At 45.3% G+C, this 16,474-nt stretch overlaps 1 protein-coding gene across 1 annotated transcript in view; it reads right to left on the minus strand.

Moving 5' to 3' along the window:
* The window catches only part of CRB1 (crumbs cell polarity complex component 1), a 173,655-nt gene that overhangs the window by 101,861 nt on the left and 55,320 nt on the right, over window positions 1-16,474 (minus strand). The window contains exon 2 of the mRNA XM_075936696.1: window positions 7,215-7,796. Within this exon, the coding sequence (XP_075792811.1) occupies window positions 7,215-7,796 (582 nt within the window). The remainder of the gene's footprint in view (window positions 1-7,214; window positions 7,797-16,474) is intronic.

The following is a 16,474-nucleotide window of genomic DNA, read 5'->3' on the forward strand; positions in this document are numbered from 1 at the left end:
TGGCCTTTATATTGTATTTTGCCCAAGTACAGCAGGGCTGAAAGAATGTTCAGACATTGTAAACTGACTTACATGTAGACTATAGCTGTCCCATGCTGGATGGACTATGTCAGACCTCCTCTAGCATATCTCAGTGTGTAAATGTCTTAATTTCTAGTGACTGGCTTGAAAAGCAAATCCTGCCTTTGCAACTATTGACTATTAAGTGAAAACTCTTAGCTCAGAGGAGTCCTGTATCTTCAGAGCAGTCGGCCATTATTAATTGCATGTGTGTGTATGTATAGTAATCATTGTGTCAATACAAGTGTGTAGAAACAGATGATTATAAGTGAATAATCTTTTGCATTACATGTTTCAATACCCTAATACAATGACAGGTAAGAAGATTAGAGTTTTAAAAAGCTACCCAAAATACTTTTCTGGCATGTCCACTACTGCTGAAAATATTGCACCAGTGCAAAAAGGCAGATTGAAGAGGTGAGGGCTTCATTTTCAGTATGCAATAATATCCTCCTATTCCGCTGAATTGATCTCAATTATATTTGTACCATAGTGCATAGAAATTGCACATAGGATAAATTTGGCCTATTAGAGCTATTTTAGCTGTTGCTGAATACAATCAAAATGTCTTTTTTCTGTTGATGAATAGGATTTATTTTTGGAACTGCAGCCTATACCTTTGATCATTTACACTTCAATGTTCACCTACTGGCAATGGGATTTTGGTCTCTACTGGCTCCAGTAAGATAACAAACATGACTGGCTATCAGCAAATACAGGCTCTTACACAATGCACTGTTTGCTTAAGTGGAATGAAAGTACAATTAGTACAATAGAGAAATATTGCCTTTTGCTAGCATATCTAACAAGGCTTTGACAACCCAATTGAGTTTCATTATTTCACAGCTGCATGACACATGTCTTGTAAATAATTTCACACATGCAGTGCATTATCATAGTAAAATAGAAATTTCATGCTAAATTTTCCATTCTTCAGACACTTTAACCTCTTCCACTTGCGTAAGAATTATGTGAGAGATTTCTCAGCTATTTTAGGAATTGCATGCAACATACCAATCACACAATATAGCTGTGATAGCCTATGAAACTGGTAGCAACTGAAGCCAGTAACTCAAACATTTGGTTAACATTACTTCTGTAGATTTACTGTTCATTCTCCACCTATGTATCAAAAGTTATAACCTCTTTAACGTCCTAGGGAAATGAGATGAGGTTGGATGACTTCCCACTGTGATTCATAGTGTCAGGCCAGGATAATAACTGTTGGCAAGATCCTCTGACAGAGTAAATGAGGATTTTTATTACCAATAGAGACACTTCAGGGCTTTCATCCAGTAATCCCTCTGGCTTGTGCATTTAACACGACACACAGCAAGGTGCAGAAAATAACAAAAATGGCCCCTGATAAATCATTTGGTTAAGTAGGCTTTAAAAGCTGGTAGTTTATTGCTGAAGGAACAGTCAGAATTATTGTTATTGGCCTCATTGCTTCTGGAAGCCATGCCTGAGCTGTATATCAAAACATTGGAACTTCGTCTGCTTTGTATATGAGACCTCCTTTCCTTCCTTGGCTTCCCCTTCTTCCTCCACATCCTAGCCCTTTTATTGCATTGATTGTGAGGGGAGGAAGAGTCCCAAAACTTGGCTACACCCTGAGCCTGAACCAGCTGGTGCAGGCCAGTCACCGGTTTTTAACTGAGGTGTAGACATATCATTAGAATTATAGCCCCTGATTTTGCAGAGAGCAGAGACTCAGGCTATGTCTAGCCTGAACTCTAAAACTGAAAAAATATGTAATTTGTGCTATGCAAATTGTGTATCTTTTTTCGATTTAATTTCAAAAAAGGCTATTTACAGGTATTTACAGGCTATTTAGAGGTTTACAGGTATGGAGAAAGAGTGTGTCCATTATTTCAGTTTTTTTAAATAGCGGGTGCGTTCCTTGAATGTGGCGTTGCTATTTTGGGATATTTCCAGTATCCGGGAATAGCAATGCATTGTAGACGTACCCTCAGTGTGGAAAACAGCAGAGTTCTGAGATAAAAGGACAGGGATTTCAGCAAAATGACCTTCCTCCAACAATCTGCGTTTCCCCAATTCTTCACTTCTCTCCCTTTTTTTCTTTGTTTTTCTCCTTTGTCTCTCAAGAGTCTACCCTTTTCCTTTCAAGCAGGTCTCCTTGGCTATAGATCCAGCCCTGGATTGAGCTAACAGCACAGGTTAAACAAATATAGTTTCCTGGATACAACAGGAGGTCTGGGTCAAATCTGATCATTTCAGAGAAGCCATGCTGCTTGCTAATAGGTTTTTTCCTTCTTTCTCCTCTTTGACTCTCCCCTAGTTCTGTAGTTTTCTCATCACTTGGCCTGGGCTGAGACACCCACTGGTAGCAGCAGGGTGGCAGGAAGGCAACAAGCTTTCCTTAAATAACATTCCCTGTGCACATGAAGGATATTAACTGAGGGCTGGCTTCCAAATGAATTCTGTGTCAGCAACCAAAATCTGCTTTTACCTTCTGACTTCCCCTCCCTTGTGGGGCTCTTTGGGAGGGTTTTACACCACATCTCTTATTTTTTATTCATTTGAATTGCTTGAAGCAGCTGCTGTAATTTTTGATACTATCTAGTCCTTTTTTCACCTTACCCACTAGATATCAGCCACTAAATCTCTCTGGTTTATTTTTTTTTAAAAGCTTGATAGTGCTAACCCTCCCCCATGCCAGCCAAGAACAAAGCTTTGCATTCGGAGACTGTTTATTACACAAAATCAGAATGCTGACTAAAGCAATGACCTGGAACCATGAAAGTGCTTCCCCACAGAGTGAATTACATCATAAGCAAGAAAAAAAATCACTTGATAATTTAAGGACACACGTTCCTGAAAAACATGGCTGTAAATAATGGGATTACTACAAAACGCTGTGCTGGAACCCAACAGTGTTTTATTTTTTTCTTGTGGCTTTCTTATTTACCTCTATCTAGTCTTTAAGATTTCAAATGAAATCCAATTAGCGAATAAATGAGTTCAATTATTTATTTTTTCAAAAACATTAACAATAAAGCCACATTTGTTAGGTACTGCAGCTAGTTGGCAAATACACAAAAAGAGTATGCAACCATTGAACACGCAAAGAATGTTGGTTTTGTAGACATTATGAATGGACATTTTTGTTTTGTAAGTTCAAATTCAGAAGATGAAAGTTTAGTTATAAATATCTATTTTTCTTCAAAAGTAAAAGACATTTTCCCTTAGTCCTTCACAAAGAACTTTCTCTAGCCTGATGCTTAATCACAGTGATTTTTTCTTTTAAACCGATGTAACCCTCTACAGCCGCTCTCCGAGTTACAAACAAGTTACGGACCAACACTCGGTCCGTAACTGGAAGTGTTCATAACTCAGATCCCATAGAGTTACATGGCCACCGCGCTGTGTGTAAGCACGGATCACCGTTCGTAACCCAGATCTGCATTTATGACCGCTTTGGTTGTAAGTGCTTATGGTCATAAGTGGAGATGGTCATAACTCGGGGAGCGGCTTTATTACCTTTTTCAGGATTTTACCCTCCACTTAGGTGCTACACTACTAGGACAATATGGGCACATTTACAGCAGGGCAAAAGCTGAAATAAGCTGTGCAATTTATGCTATGTCAATTGTGTAGCTTAAGTCAAAATAGCTTATTTCAGATTTTGGCGCTGTCTACGTAGCAGGAAGTCTGAGGCAGAGCACTCTTCCTCTGACTTCCTTTACTCCTCATAAAATGATGGTTACAGTAGCCAGAGTAAGAAGTCTTCCAGCTCAAGATTATTTTGACATTATGTCAAAATAGCTGCTTGTAGTGTAGACAAGGACTTTGTTATTTTGGAATAATGTCAGTTGTCATATATATAGTAGCCCAGTGTCTGTGCATCTGTAACACTGATGTACACGGCCATGCCCCCTGGCCGTGTACGTCAGCACCCTGCCCCCCTTCCCCTCACTCCATGGCGGCCGCAGAGCCCCCCGGACACTCCTCCCCCCCGCCAGTGCTGCTTCCCTCCCGCCTTCCTCCCACCCCCTCCCATTCTCACCTCCAGCCCCATAGCCCCCAATCCCCCCCAGCTCTGCTTTCCACCCCCTTCCAGACAGCCCTCCCCTTTCCCTCCCTGCTTGGTGCGCTGTGGCATGCTGCACCGCTCCCAGCTGAGTGGCGCTCCCGTCGGGCCCTGGCGGGGGAGCAAGCGGCGGCAAGGGGCCCTTTGGGCCAAAGGGCTGCTTGCCGCCGCTTGCTCCCTCACTGGGGTCCGGCGGGAGCAGCGGTCAGCTGGGCCCGGGGCGGCAAGCGGCCTTTTGGAGTCCGCACTCCCCACTTGTGGCAAGTGCGGACTCCAAAGGGCCACTTGCCGCCGCTAGCTCCCCCACCGGGGCCTGGCGGAAGCGCCTCTCAGCTGGGAGCGGTGCAGTGTGCCATGGATTGGGAGGGAGCGGAAGAGGAGTGGGGCACCATGCGTGGAGGAGAAGGGGGCAGGGCTGGCCGGAAGGGGGGTGGGAAGCAGAGCTAGAGGGGGATCGAGGGCTGTAAGGGAGGATGGGGGGGGGCCTGGAGGAAGGGGGGAGGGAAGCAGCACTGGTGGGGGGGTGTCCAGGGGGCCGTGGGGCTGGCCAACAGGAAGAGGGGGTGGGAAACAGAGCTGGGGGGAGAATCGGGGGCCGTGGGGCTGGACAGGAGGAGGGGGGCGGGAAGCAGACCTGGCAAGGGGGGGTTACAGCCATGGGCCGCTTGCTCCCCCGCCAGGGCACAGCTGAGCGCCGCTCAGGTGGGCCCGGTGGGACAGGAAGGGGGGCGGGGCGGTGATGTACACGGCCAGAGGGCGGGGCCGTGTACGTCACCACCCCCTCTTCCTCCTCCTGCCGTGGCACTGAGTGGTGTGCTCCTCAGCTGGGCCACCGCGGGGGGGGGGACAGTGATGTAGACAGCCCCACCTCCTGGTCGTGTACGTCACTGCCCCGCCCCTCCTCCCTTGCGGCGGCTCGGCTAAGCGCGCAACACTCAGCTGAGCCGCCACGGAGGGAGGAGAAGGGGGGCGGGGCGGTGATGTACACAGCCAGGGGGCGGGGCTGTTTACATCATCACCCCCCTTCCCCTCCCGCTGTGGCACTCAGCTGAGTGCTGCGCCCCTCAGCCGGGCCACCAGGGGAGCCAGCAGCGCAAGGGGCTGTTTGGGCTCCCCCGGGGTGGCAGGGGAAGGGAGGGTGGTGTTGTACACAGCCCTGGCTCCAGCCCCAGTTGTGTACGTCATTGCCCCGCCCCCCTCCCTCATGGCAGCCCGGCTGAGCAGGCAGCACTCAGCCAAGTGCCACGGTGGGGGGGAAGGGGAAAGGAAAAGGGGGCGGGGAGAGAGAGGCAGGAGGAGGAGAAGAAGAGAAAGGGAGAGTGAGAGGCAGGAGGAGGAGAAGAGAAAAAAAGAGAGGGAGAGAGAGGCAGGAGGCAGAGGAGAGCTGAGGGGGGGGGAGGCAGTAGGAAGAGAGAGACAGAGCGAGAGAGCTCAGGAGAGAAGACCTGAAAATCCCGTCTTATGACGGGCTAATTGGCTAGTTCCAAAATAATGCTACTGTGTAGACATAGCCTATCTGAGCAAGGGGTCCCACTTTTAATAGTCCTAACTCAGAGATGCAAGAGGCCAACAAAGGCTGAGCAAACTGCTTTCCAACACTCGTAACCACTAGCATTTTAAAGAAAGAGAAACTGGACATGAAGAATGCATGTCCGAATGTAATGCTAACTACCATTTGGACAAAGGTCCATGCTTCTGAAGTCAATTCCCCAAATATAAAATATCAGCAACACTTACAGGGATAACCTTACTACTTATGAGAGAAGGGTAAAATGCATTCCCTTCCACAGTGGAGGGAACTTTCTGAGCTTTGAGTTCCATTGTCCCCATTGGTTTAAGGAAGGGGGTTGTCTGAGGAGTCGGCCACATAACAGGTGCTTGACTGAGAAGTTGTGCAGGAAATTGTGTGGTAGGAGACTCTACTGGCCAGAGTACAGATGACCCTTGACTTATGACTCCCCACATTTATGATAATTTTTTTCATGAGAGATAGCTCCTAAAACCCTCCAATTTACATCCGCAGCTCATATTTACGCGGCACACGACGCAGACTCCACGTGTCATCCCAAAACAGGAAACACACAAGGTCAGTCACACGCGCCAATCTGCAGCTGTTGCTTGAACTGCGCATAGGTCTTCACTTTTTAGTTATTTTTGTGCATTATTTGAACAATTTAGTTTAGTTTTCCTCCATTTCTGTAGTTAATTTTGGTATTTTTAGGGTATGAAATGGATTTCCAGGAACAGAACTGCCATTTATAACATTGCACCTATGGGAAATAAGGGTTCGACTTATGATGACTTGACTTATGACAGTTCTCAGGAACCTATTAGGTCATAAGTGCAGGGGTCACCTGTATGTGCTATTAGTATGTTGCATGGGCTAATAGGGACAACAGAAAGAAACTAGAAGTGCAAAGTCAAATAAGCTGCTGTGGGAGAGAGTGATTGAAAAATCAAGTGGACATCAAGGTCCAATCAAAATCAAGAAGGTCCAATATAGTGGAGAAGTAGAAAGATGACTGTCAGCTGGGAAGGGTATGGAGAGAGGGAAAGGAAAAAAAGATTGAACCAAGTATTTGAAAAAAGTCTGAAAAAGAGGAGAAAATGAGAGAGAAGGGACTGTGAAGGCAGAGAAGAGGGATCCTGAAAAGTAAATGCAAATGGCAAAGGGCCTTGCCAGGCATGCTTTTCAGATCAACCCAGTCCAGGGGAATCTCATTCTGAAGATCTGAAACATTTGGTACCCGAAGATATAATGCACGTGATTTTATTTGATTAGCAAAACAAGTGCAGCATTCTGAGCACATCCAGTTTAAGAAAGTTGCTGTAAGAGGAAATTTATTCAAAGTCTGTGCAGTAGGTTGATCTTCGTCTAATGTTCTGTAGATTTGGTGCAATGTGAAATTTCCTGAATCCTTCCATCCCTAGCACCGCTAGCTAAAATTGATGTGATAACCCATAAAGCAACAACACCTAGTAGGGAACTTGATCCAACTTTGTTATGGAAATGTGAATAAACAAACAGTGAGACAGATATCTTTGCACATGACGTTGCTCTGCGTATCAAAACACAAAGGATGTCTTTAAGTGTGCTTACCCGTGTACTCAGCAGGGCAGATGCAGTCATATTTGCCTATCTGGTTCAGGCAGGTAGCCCCATTCAAGCAGGGGTCTGAAACACATTCGTTCACTTCTATGTTACAGTGCTTGCCTTGATAACCGGGGACACAGTAGCAAGAGTACCCATCAATTCCTTCCCTGCACAATGCTCCATTATGGCAGGGATTAGAAGTGCACACATTGAAATAGGTCTCACACAGATTGCCCGTGTATCCTGTGCTACAAACACAGATCGGGCCAGCCAGACCCTGCTGACAAGTGCCTCCATTTCTACAAGGGCTTGTGTCACAGAGGCTGATGGGAAATTCACAGGTAGTTCCACTGTACCCAGTTGGGCATTCACAAGTAAAGCTGAGGTTTCCTGCCATGCTTAAACAGGTAGCATTTTGAAGACAAGGGTTTGAGGAGCAAGGATCGTCAGTTTTATTGCAGTCTTCCTCCAAAATGTCAATTGTGTCCACACAACGGCAGGAATTGTCCTTAGTTGCAGCATCACACGTAGAGTTCTTTTGGCAAGACTTTGACAGGCACCTGGAATCATTTCGTATGCTAAGTGACTCTAGGAAGAAACACAAACATTAACTGAGAAACTTGTAGAGCAGCTTAAAGAAATTAGAGACAGCTACAGATTTTAGTATAATTTTGTCTTAAAATCAACCTCTCTTGTAATTCTCACTGAAAAGAAAATAGAGTTGGTTGCTTGAAGTGGGGTAGGAGGTGGCTGTGAATTAATTAATACAGAACAACAACAACACACCAACACAACAGAACCACATCATGAACAGAGTATAATTTCCTGTTACCCTTGTTTTCCAAAGATGATTGGGAGTGACAGCAGGATTTGAAAACTTACCACCTAGGACCAATAATAAAATGGTGACCAATCATCAGTGAACATTAGCACCATCAGCCAGTGGTTTAGAATGCATAGTGACATGGAAGAACGGCCATACTGGGTCAAACCAAAGATCTATTTTAGCTCAGTATCCTTTTTTCTGAGAGTGGCCAATGCCAGGTACTTCAGAGGAAGTGAACAGAACAGGCAACCATCAAGTGGACCATCTTCAAGGACCCCAACCTGTTTTTAATTAACTGATACACAAAGAGATCCTTTCATTCACCACTGGAGAAGGGAGACATGGCAACTATTTAACTGAGCATCAGTTCAGGTCAAGAAATGAAGAATACTTTATCCCATTGAAACAGAGCAAGGAATTTAGGTAAACTGAAATTTAACTGAACTACCTGGCTTAATACACTCTTCTTACTGAGTGCCATGGGAACGTTCTTGCTCCTTAATAGTTAGGACTGAGAAGACTGTGTCTCTTCCAAAAGGAAGCAGCTCATTGCCTGTTATCACAAGGCATTATTTCAGAGGAAAGAATCCCTTCAAGTGCAACTTTCTGCAGCACCTCCAAGTTCTCTCACTCAGGTTTGACCCAACTAACCCAGCTTAGTTTGTAAGTTGTGATGGTATCACTAGAGAGGTGTCAATAGGTGCAGAGTTATTGCTGCAGGATGTTTGTTCCCCAGGTGGCCCTAGTTCAACAAAGCATTTAAGTGCATGTGTACGTTCATCACTAGTCAGCAAAGCACGTAAGCCTGTCCCTATGTGCTTTGTTGAACAGAGCTGGACTGCTGACCCAGAGTGTGGGGAAGCAATTCTGTGATAGCCTTTTACTAGGATGCCAGTTGGCAATCCTAACACAGACTTTAGACAATAATGGATCAAAGGTCACAGCCAGTCATGGCCAATGAGGAGAAACAGTGAAGAGAGGTGGTTAGATATTGACACACACAGCACATGGAAGAAAATTGAAGATACAGAGTTATAAGATATAGATATAGAATGATATTCAAAGCTTAACACATGTATAGCGTTGAAACTGTTACTGATCAGACTGAGACATTTGACTTGCAATATTATGATTACAATTTTATCCACTGCAACTTTTTTGCAACCAATTGCCACCATGATATGAAACAATACTGTAATGTCTAGTCAATGTTCGAATGACACAGAACAAAAATAGCTCCCCTGGAACTGTGCCTCACTCTGGAGTTAGTAAAGCTGTGTTTAAAAAAAAAAAAAAAAAGTATACCACCAGAGGGGAAAATCCATGTTTATACAACAGAAAAAAGATGCTGTCACATCTTGGCTGAGAAGCTACTAAATAAAGCTGATTGGACCCTTCAGAAAGAGACTAATGAATCAAGAGACAAAAAAGATGCCTATGTGCTAGAGAATGCATATTGTATTAATCTGTGTTGCTGTCCTGGTCTGAATACATCATAGGAGCCTTTTTTGGGGTATATATTTGTTGTATTGTATCTACTTGATAATGGATGGTGGAATGCAATAATATGCTGTCCATTGTATATGGGTGAGCTGACCCTTTAAAGGGAATCAGGCTCAGCTGTCACCTCTCTCTAATTTCTTTGTCGGCCCTGGAATGACAGTCTACATATCTATCTGGGTTACGTCAGAGCAACATAAAGGGCCCTATGGGTTCACTAAGAACTGGGCACTTTATTTCTCCCACAGGCTTTGCTTTGGGTTTTAGTTGTATAGTCCCAAGGAATATGTGGTCGCCTCTAGATTGGCATTGGAAAAGGTTTAGAAAAGGGCAACAAAAATTATTAGGGGTTTGGAATGGGTCCCATATGAAGAGAGATTAAAAAGACTTGGACTTTTCAGCTTAGAAAAGACAAGACAAAGGGGGGATATGATAGAGGTCTATAAAATCATGACTGGTGTGGAAAAAGTGAATAAGGAAAAGTGATTTACTTATTCTCACAATATAAGAATTAGGGGTCACCAAGTGAAATTAATAGACAGCAGGTTTAAAAAAAACACAAGTTTTTCTTCACTCAGTGCACAGTCAACCTGTGGAACTCCTTGCCAGAAGATGCGGTGAAGACTAGAACTTTAACAGGGTTCAAAAAAGAGCTAGATAGATTCATGGAGGTTAGTTCCATCAATGTCTATTAGCCAGGAAGGGTAGGAATGGTATCCCCAGCCTCTGTTTCTCTGGAGGTGGGTGACAGGGGAGGGATCACGTGAGGATTACCTGTTGTGATCCCTCCCTCTGGGGCATCCAGTACTGGCCACTTTCAGCAGACAGAATACTGGATAGAGATGCAGTCATTCCCTTCAGATGGCTTTGCAGACCAGGATAAAGAATTTGCATTTCAGCAGACTGGAAGAATCTATACACAATGGTCCGTTCTTGGCAGTCTCTCCTGTTAAAAAGGTAGGCAGATGGATTCTTACCAAGCAGTCTCATCTGCCCTGCACCCCCATCCTTCTTCTAGTAGTGATTCTTGGGGCAGCACAGACCTGAAGGGGCCCTCTTCTAGTCCTTACTAGGGATGTAAAAAAATGTCTACAAATATTAACCATTTAACCAATCAAAATGTTATCAGTTACACAGTTAACCACAGGGCTGCCAGCTCTTGGCCTGCGGCCCATAGCACAGTATGGTGGGCCTGGCAGGCCTGCAGCAGCCCTACACCTCTGGCGTGCCACGAGTAGGGGGCTGCTTCAGCTAGACCAGGTTCTGGTTAACCAGTTACCCATTTACATACCTAGCCTCTACACAGAGTATATTCCATGCTCTGGCCCCTGGTGCATTGTCCATATTGTATAATTACTTCCTTTCCCGTTTCAATCTGACACACAGCAGTGTTCCTGCTCTACAAGCTAGACTGGCAATTTGCTCTCAATAAGAAGCCCCGTGTATCCATGATGCCCCAGTAGCACAGCAGGGACCAGGCTGTGATGCAAACTATGGGATTTTTGAAAGCACAACACTCAAGGCTCCTGAAGTGCTTTTGAAAATCCACCCTCTGAATTACAGTCTTGTCCTGGTTCCTGCCATAACCATCTTCTTCCATGAGGGAAAAAAGTTGTGTACAGTCCTCTTCCTGATGTGGATCACTTCCCCTCTACTCCCCGCCCACACAAGCTCAGGGGTGCTGGTGAGTATATATGGGGCAGGAGAGAATAGGTTCAAAGGTCTTCTTACTCCTGTCCCCACCCACCTGAACACGATGTGACCTATGGTGTGAGTATCTCAGGCCCTGGAGAAAGGGACATGGGTGCATTGGATGCTCGGGTTGAGTGCTAAATGGCACTATCAGGAGAATAATACCTCAATGAACATAGAGGGAAAGGAGAGCAGGGCAACTGAAGAAACCTTTTAATGTTCTTGGGAGCTAGATTTTGGCAGCCTTATCTAAGAGAGAACTTCTGAGTCTTCACATGTTCCAAACTAAGCACTGCAGAGAATGAGCTTTTTGCATTCTCAACCAATTAAGATCACTTGATTAGTGACTTGCTCTGACAGAGATTCTTAAAATTAATGTTTAAGATTAGAAAAATTCAAACAAAGCACTGATCATTTTAAATCTAGACTGATTGACACATGAAGTGATTATCTGAGTCTCTTTAAAACATAACCACATTAATCTAATTACTAGAGAAATTAGTGCCAAACCTTTTACCCCATGGTTAAAGGCCTTTTGATGTAAGTGAGAAGCTTGGCAGTACACTTCATAAAGATGGGATTTATGGATACTCTGGGTTTTCTACACTAAATTCTTTGCAGCAAAGCTTGCCACCTACTGGTTATCACCCATACTACCAGAAATTGTGAAAATCTGCAATATTAATGAGACAATTAGAAGAAACTAGCTATATTTAAGAAACTTTAGAAATAAAGGGGACAGGTCTTCACTTGTATAAGTGTAAGCTCATTGAGGTTAACAGGGTTGCATTTGTGTAGCTGAGAGCATAAGACCCATCAACACTGACAAACGTACCATGTTCTCTTCTTAGAGATTTCTGCCACAGTGGCCAGTATTCACCAGTGCAATGTTGCAACACAATGTCATTTATCAGACTATGAATGCATAGTCCTGTGCATCTGAGAGCCAAATCTGACCAAGGTTAAATCAATGGAACACCACCAAAGAGATGAAGAATCTAGGATGGGATTTTCAGAAGTGACTTGTCAGGCATTCCATGGACCTGCAATAGGATTTGTGCTCCTAGGGTCCTTAGGTGCACAAGTAAATCCCACATTTGATACTTTTGCTGTAGGGATCAGTTTCTTCTAACATCTGGCCTATTCAGAGTTAAAGGGTTCATGGGTCTGGGGAATTATTAAGCATATAAGTTATATATTTTAAAAGCGAAAAATAAACAGACACAATTGGGTAAATGATTCCCTCAGTTCTGCTTCTATTTAGGTCTTAATAACAATTCTTATCTCCTCAAAATGAATGGCTGCAAGCTCAAAGGGGAAACATTTCTGCCCCCCAATAAGATGAATTACTCATCCACTTTGTTCACAAAACACATGCTGATTTCTTCCTTAATCTTCACCCAGCATCTCCTGTGATTATGGGTAAGGACTTATCTGAACCCAGGCTCCTTTGTTCCCTAATCAGCTAGGCTCCAATCCCAGCACTGACTCACTTGTCCAGCTGTGCATCCCACAGTACAACCTGCACACGCAGTAGACACACAGCTGTTACAGAGTCACCTTTGGAGAGTGGCCTTACCCATTACTATTTGGTATGAGTAAGTTAGATGGGACTGATTTTTGCCTGTAGAGAAGGTGGATATGGTCTACTCTCACTTTGATTCCAGTTAGTCTCTGAATCTTTGCCAGGCTAGGGTTCTGAAGCCTCGCCTTGCCTGGGAGTTTTTTAAATATACTGGCAAAGAAGATCATCTTTCGTCATTGTGACCATATGACAAGTGGGTGGAGACTTGCCAGGATATAGAACAGGCCTGGGCAAAATAAGGCCTGCGGGCCCAATCCAGCCCACCAAGTCACTGGATCTACCCATGGAGACAGAGGGGAGCTCCAGGCAGACTCCCTGCTTTCCCCGCAGCCCCGCGCACCATGCAGAAACGCGGCTTCAGGGCTCCATTTCTTTTTTTAAACTGGATGGGAGGGGGGAAGTTTCAGGAGCACCTCAAGAGCCACCCCGCCCCCAGCACAATCCCATTGGCTGGTTTCTAGCCAGAAACCAGCCAATGGGAACTGCTTGTTGGAATAACAGGCAGCAAAGAAGAACTGTGCTCCCTCTCCTCAGCTCAGTCATTCATGAAGCACATGGCCAGGCAGGCAGGCTGGCTGGGAAACATTTTAAGCTCTGCAGGCAGGCATGCTAGTTTGACAGCTGGCAGGTAAGTCTCTTGGCCACAGCCTGCTTCTGGCACCCCAGCCCTTTGCCCCTCCCTCCCACTCAACATACCCAAGCCCTCTGTCCCCCTCTTACACTCATACCCCCTCCCAGATCTGGAACCCAATCTCCTGCTCCAGATCACAAATACCCTCCTACCCTAGGTCACATCTCAAACCCCTGCACTCCAGTCCCCTGCCCTAGGTCGCAACTGCCTCCTTCACCCAAACTCCATCCCAGCCCCCACTCTCCCTCCTGCACCCAACCTCCTTCCCAGACACTACATCTCCTCCACTGATATCATGGAAGAGTACGGCCCTCTTGGAGTGGCCCCCCATCAAAAATTAATGCTCACCTCAATATAGAAGCACTGACCTGGTGCCCCAAATTGCTTCCCCCGACCCTTTGACTGTTGTGCTTGGGCAAATCATAGGAGTGAATCTGATTCCCTAGACTGTCCAGGACAAAATGGGCAGCTCTGAGCATACACTGTTTCCATCCCTCTCTCTCATCACCCTGGCTGGTTTTGCCTCTGGTTTGACTTATAGTGTCTGGCATTCAGCACGGCTGGGCTGACAGCCTAGCTGGGCCTCTGGGCAAGGTGACGGGGGGGGGGGGGGGGGAGAAGAGGAGACTGCTCCACGCTCCCTGGAAAGGGTGGTGCCTGAGCAGAAAGGGCTGGGGCTAGGCAGCCCCTCAGCACAGCCTGGAGAGTGCCATGCCTCCCCAACCAGCCCTCAGTGTTTCCCTGCGTGTGCAGTATGGCACACTGGGCTCTGGCCGCCACCGTTGCTGCAGTAGCAGCTGCAGTGGCTGAGAGCTCCAGGCCCTTTTGAATTGCTGGGCCCTGGGGCAACTGTCCCCTCTTCCCGCCTCCCCCCATTGGGGGGCCTGCTTTGAACTTGCCAAAGCCATGGGCTGAGGCAGCTGCAGAGATGGGCCTGGGACCCATGTCAGGAGACTTGTCTCTGTGCTTAGACCACAGCAGCATTTCATAATATGCCCTTCTGTAGCACCTTCTGTTGAGGGGCACTTCATAAACGAGAATCACTTACTGGGAAGAGGATTAGGTCACAGTTTTCTTTATCAAAACCCTAGACGTGTAGGTAGTCGTCAGAGGAAGCAAACATATCCTTTGCCCTGCAGAATTCTGCTGGGTTGTTTCTGCTACATACACGTAATCCTAAATAAACCCTTCAGCAAAGACTTGTGCTTTCTGGACACCTCTCCATAAGGTAGCTAAATACTGTAACTAGTGGTAAGAGGTTTTTAGTAAGTTTCAGTGACTAAAGGCCTAGTTAATCACATTCAGGTGAGCTCAAGTCAGGCCTGGACAGTGCTAATGAATTCATCATGGCCTACAGATGCTGGTTGTTAGCAAACCCATTCCTCAGGAGTGTCTGCTTTTTTTTCCCTAGAGAAGGGCCCAGATCTTCCCCGGAGCTTTCAGCCCCAACTGCTATAGGTCCTCTCACATAATCTACAGATATTTTCTAACTGTCTTAAAGCTGTTGGTATATTGCCTAGGGGAAGAAGACAACTAGATCCTGGAATCACTTTAAAGTCATCAGCATTGACAAGCGCATGGTGCTTGGCAGTGGACTTAATTGGCTTCACATTCCCCTTTATTGAATACATAGCTACTGCTTCACTCATCTGCTACATTCAAATGACAATGGTTAAATTAGTGCGACTCTCTCTCAAACCTGTAAATAACCACTGCCCTGTAACATAGGCTGGGCAGACTGACAGTCTGTCTGTGCCCTGACATTTTATTTCATATTGAACAGATCCAGCTTTGCATTGTTCATCTGAAGGGTCACCATCCCCGAGTGTTGCCTAACACATTGTCACAGACATGCCCTTCTAGTCCGAATGCTTAGCCTTAAACCTACCATGGAGCTGTTCACATGTCCTACTATTCCTTGACCTGCTGCAGCACACATACTGGTTGATAGATGAGACTTACAATTCAGTTCAAGTGGTGCTGAGCAGGGAGTATATTGGAACATCAGAAACTGGGCGCTGCTCCACTCAAGTTCAGCCCACAGTCTTTGCAAACATGGGTTGGGGTTTTGTGCTAACATGAATGATCAGCAGCAGAAGAGCTAACCACGTTGACATGTGGAGAGACCCCCATTAGCTTTCAGAGGTGATAATGCATTGAGATGAACACAACACCATTGGCCTCTCTCACCATTTCAGTTTGTCAGGTGACTTAGCAAAAATAGATGGCTTTGGCTCACATTCAGGTTTGCTTCACAAGCAGATAAGAGTAGCAGAGAAAACTCACTGAGCGTCCACACCTCAAGCGCGTTTTTGCACAAGAGAATCGAAAGAACAATTACGCAATTAGTATTCCTCTTTCTACGAGGAAGAAACCTTTTTGAGAAAGAGTTCTTTCGCAAAAAATGCGTGTGTGGACAAGAAAGGGGTGGGTTTGCGCAAAAAGAGGAAAAAGGAAAAAGCACAGATGCCTTGGTGGCCATTCTCTCCATACCAATCAGTGCTTACTTTTGAGAGAGTGTCCATGCAGTCTAGATGCCCTCTTTCGCAAAAGCCCATCATTTTTCCGATGCGCTTTTGCAGTATGGATGTGCTCTTGCACAAGAAGTTTTTGCGGAAGATCTCTTCTGATAAAAACTTCTTGTACAAGAAGCCTGCAGTCTAGACATAGCCCATAAGAGGGCCTGACTTTCTTGGATCAGATCCTGTGCACAATTAAGAATTAATACCTGCTTATTTTATTTCCAAAATAAACTGATACTTTAGAAGGTCTAAACATGTTTCTGTCAAGCAATCAAGCACGTCAGTGAGCTCTAGGAAAATGCTAACAATGTGGTCATAAAACAGTTAAGATTACGTGTCTCTTGAATCTGTTTACTTCAGTTGGGTTTCCAGAGCATCCTATCATGTTGTTATAGAAACCACTTGCAGCTTTAAATCTTGAATCAAGATTATTGCCATAGTAACCAGCACCACCATCACCACAAAAAAAAGTCAGTTATTCAAAACATTCCATTTCCATGGAAAAGGCCA

This window comes from Pelodiscus sinensis, chromosome 9 (genome assembly GCF_049634645.1).
Source record: "Pelodiscus sinensis isolate JC-2024 chromosome 9, ASM4963464v1, whole genome shotgun sequence".
NCBI classification, from domain to species: domain Eukaryota; kingdom Metazoa; phylum Chordata; order Testudines; family Trionychidae; genus Pelodiscus; species Pelodiscus sinensis.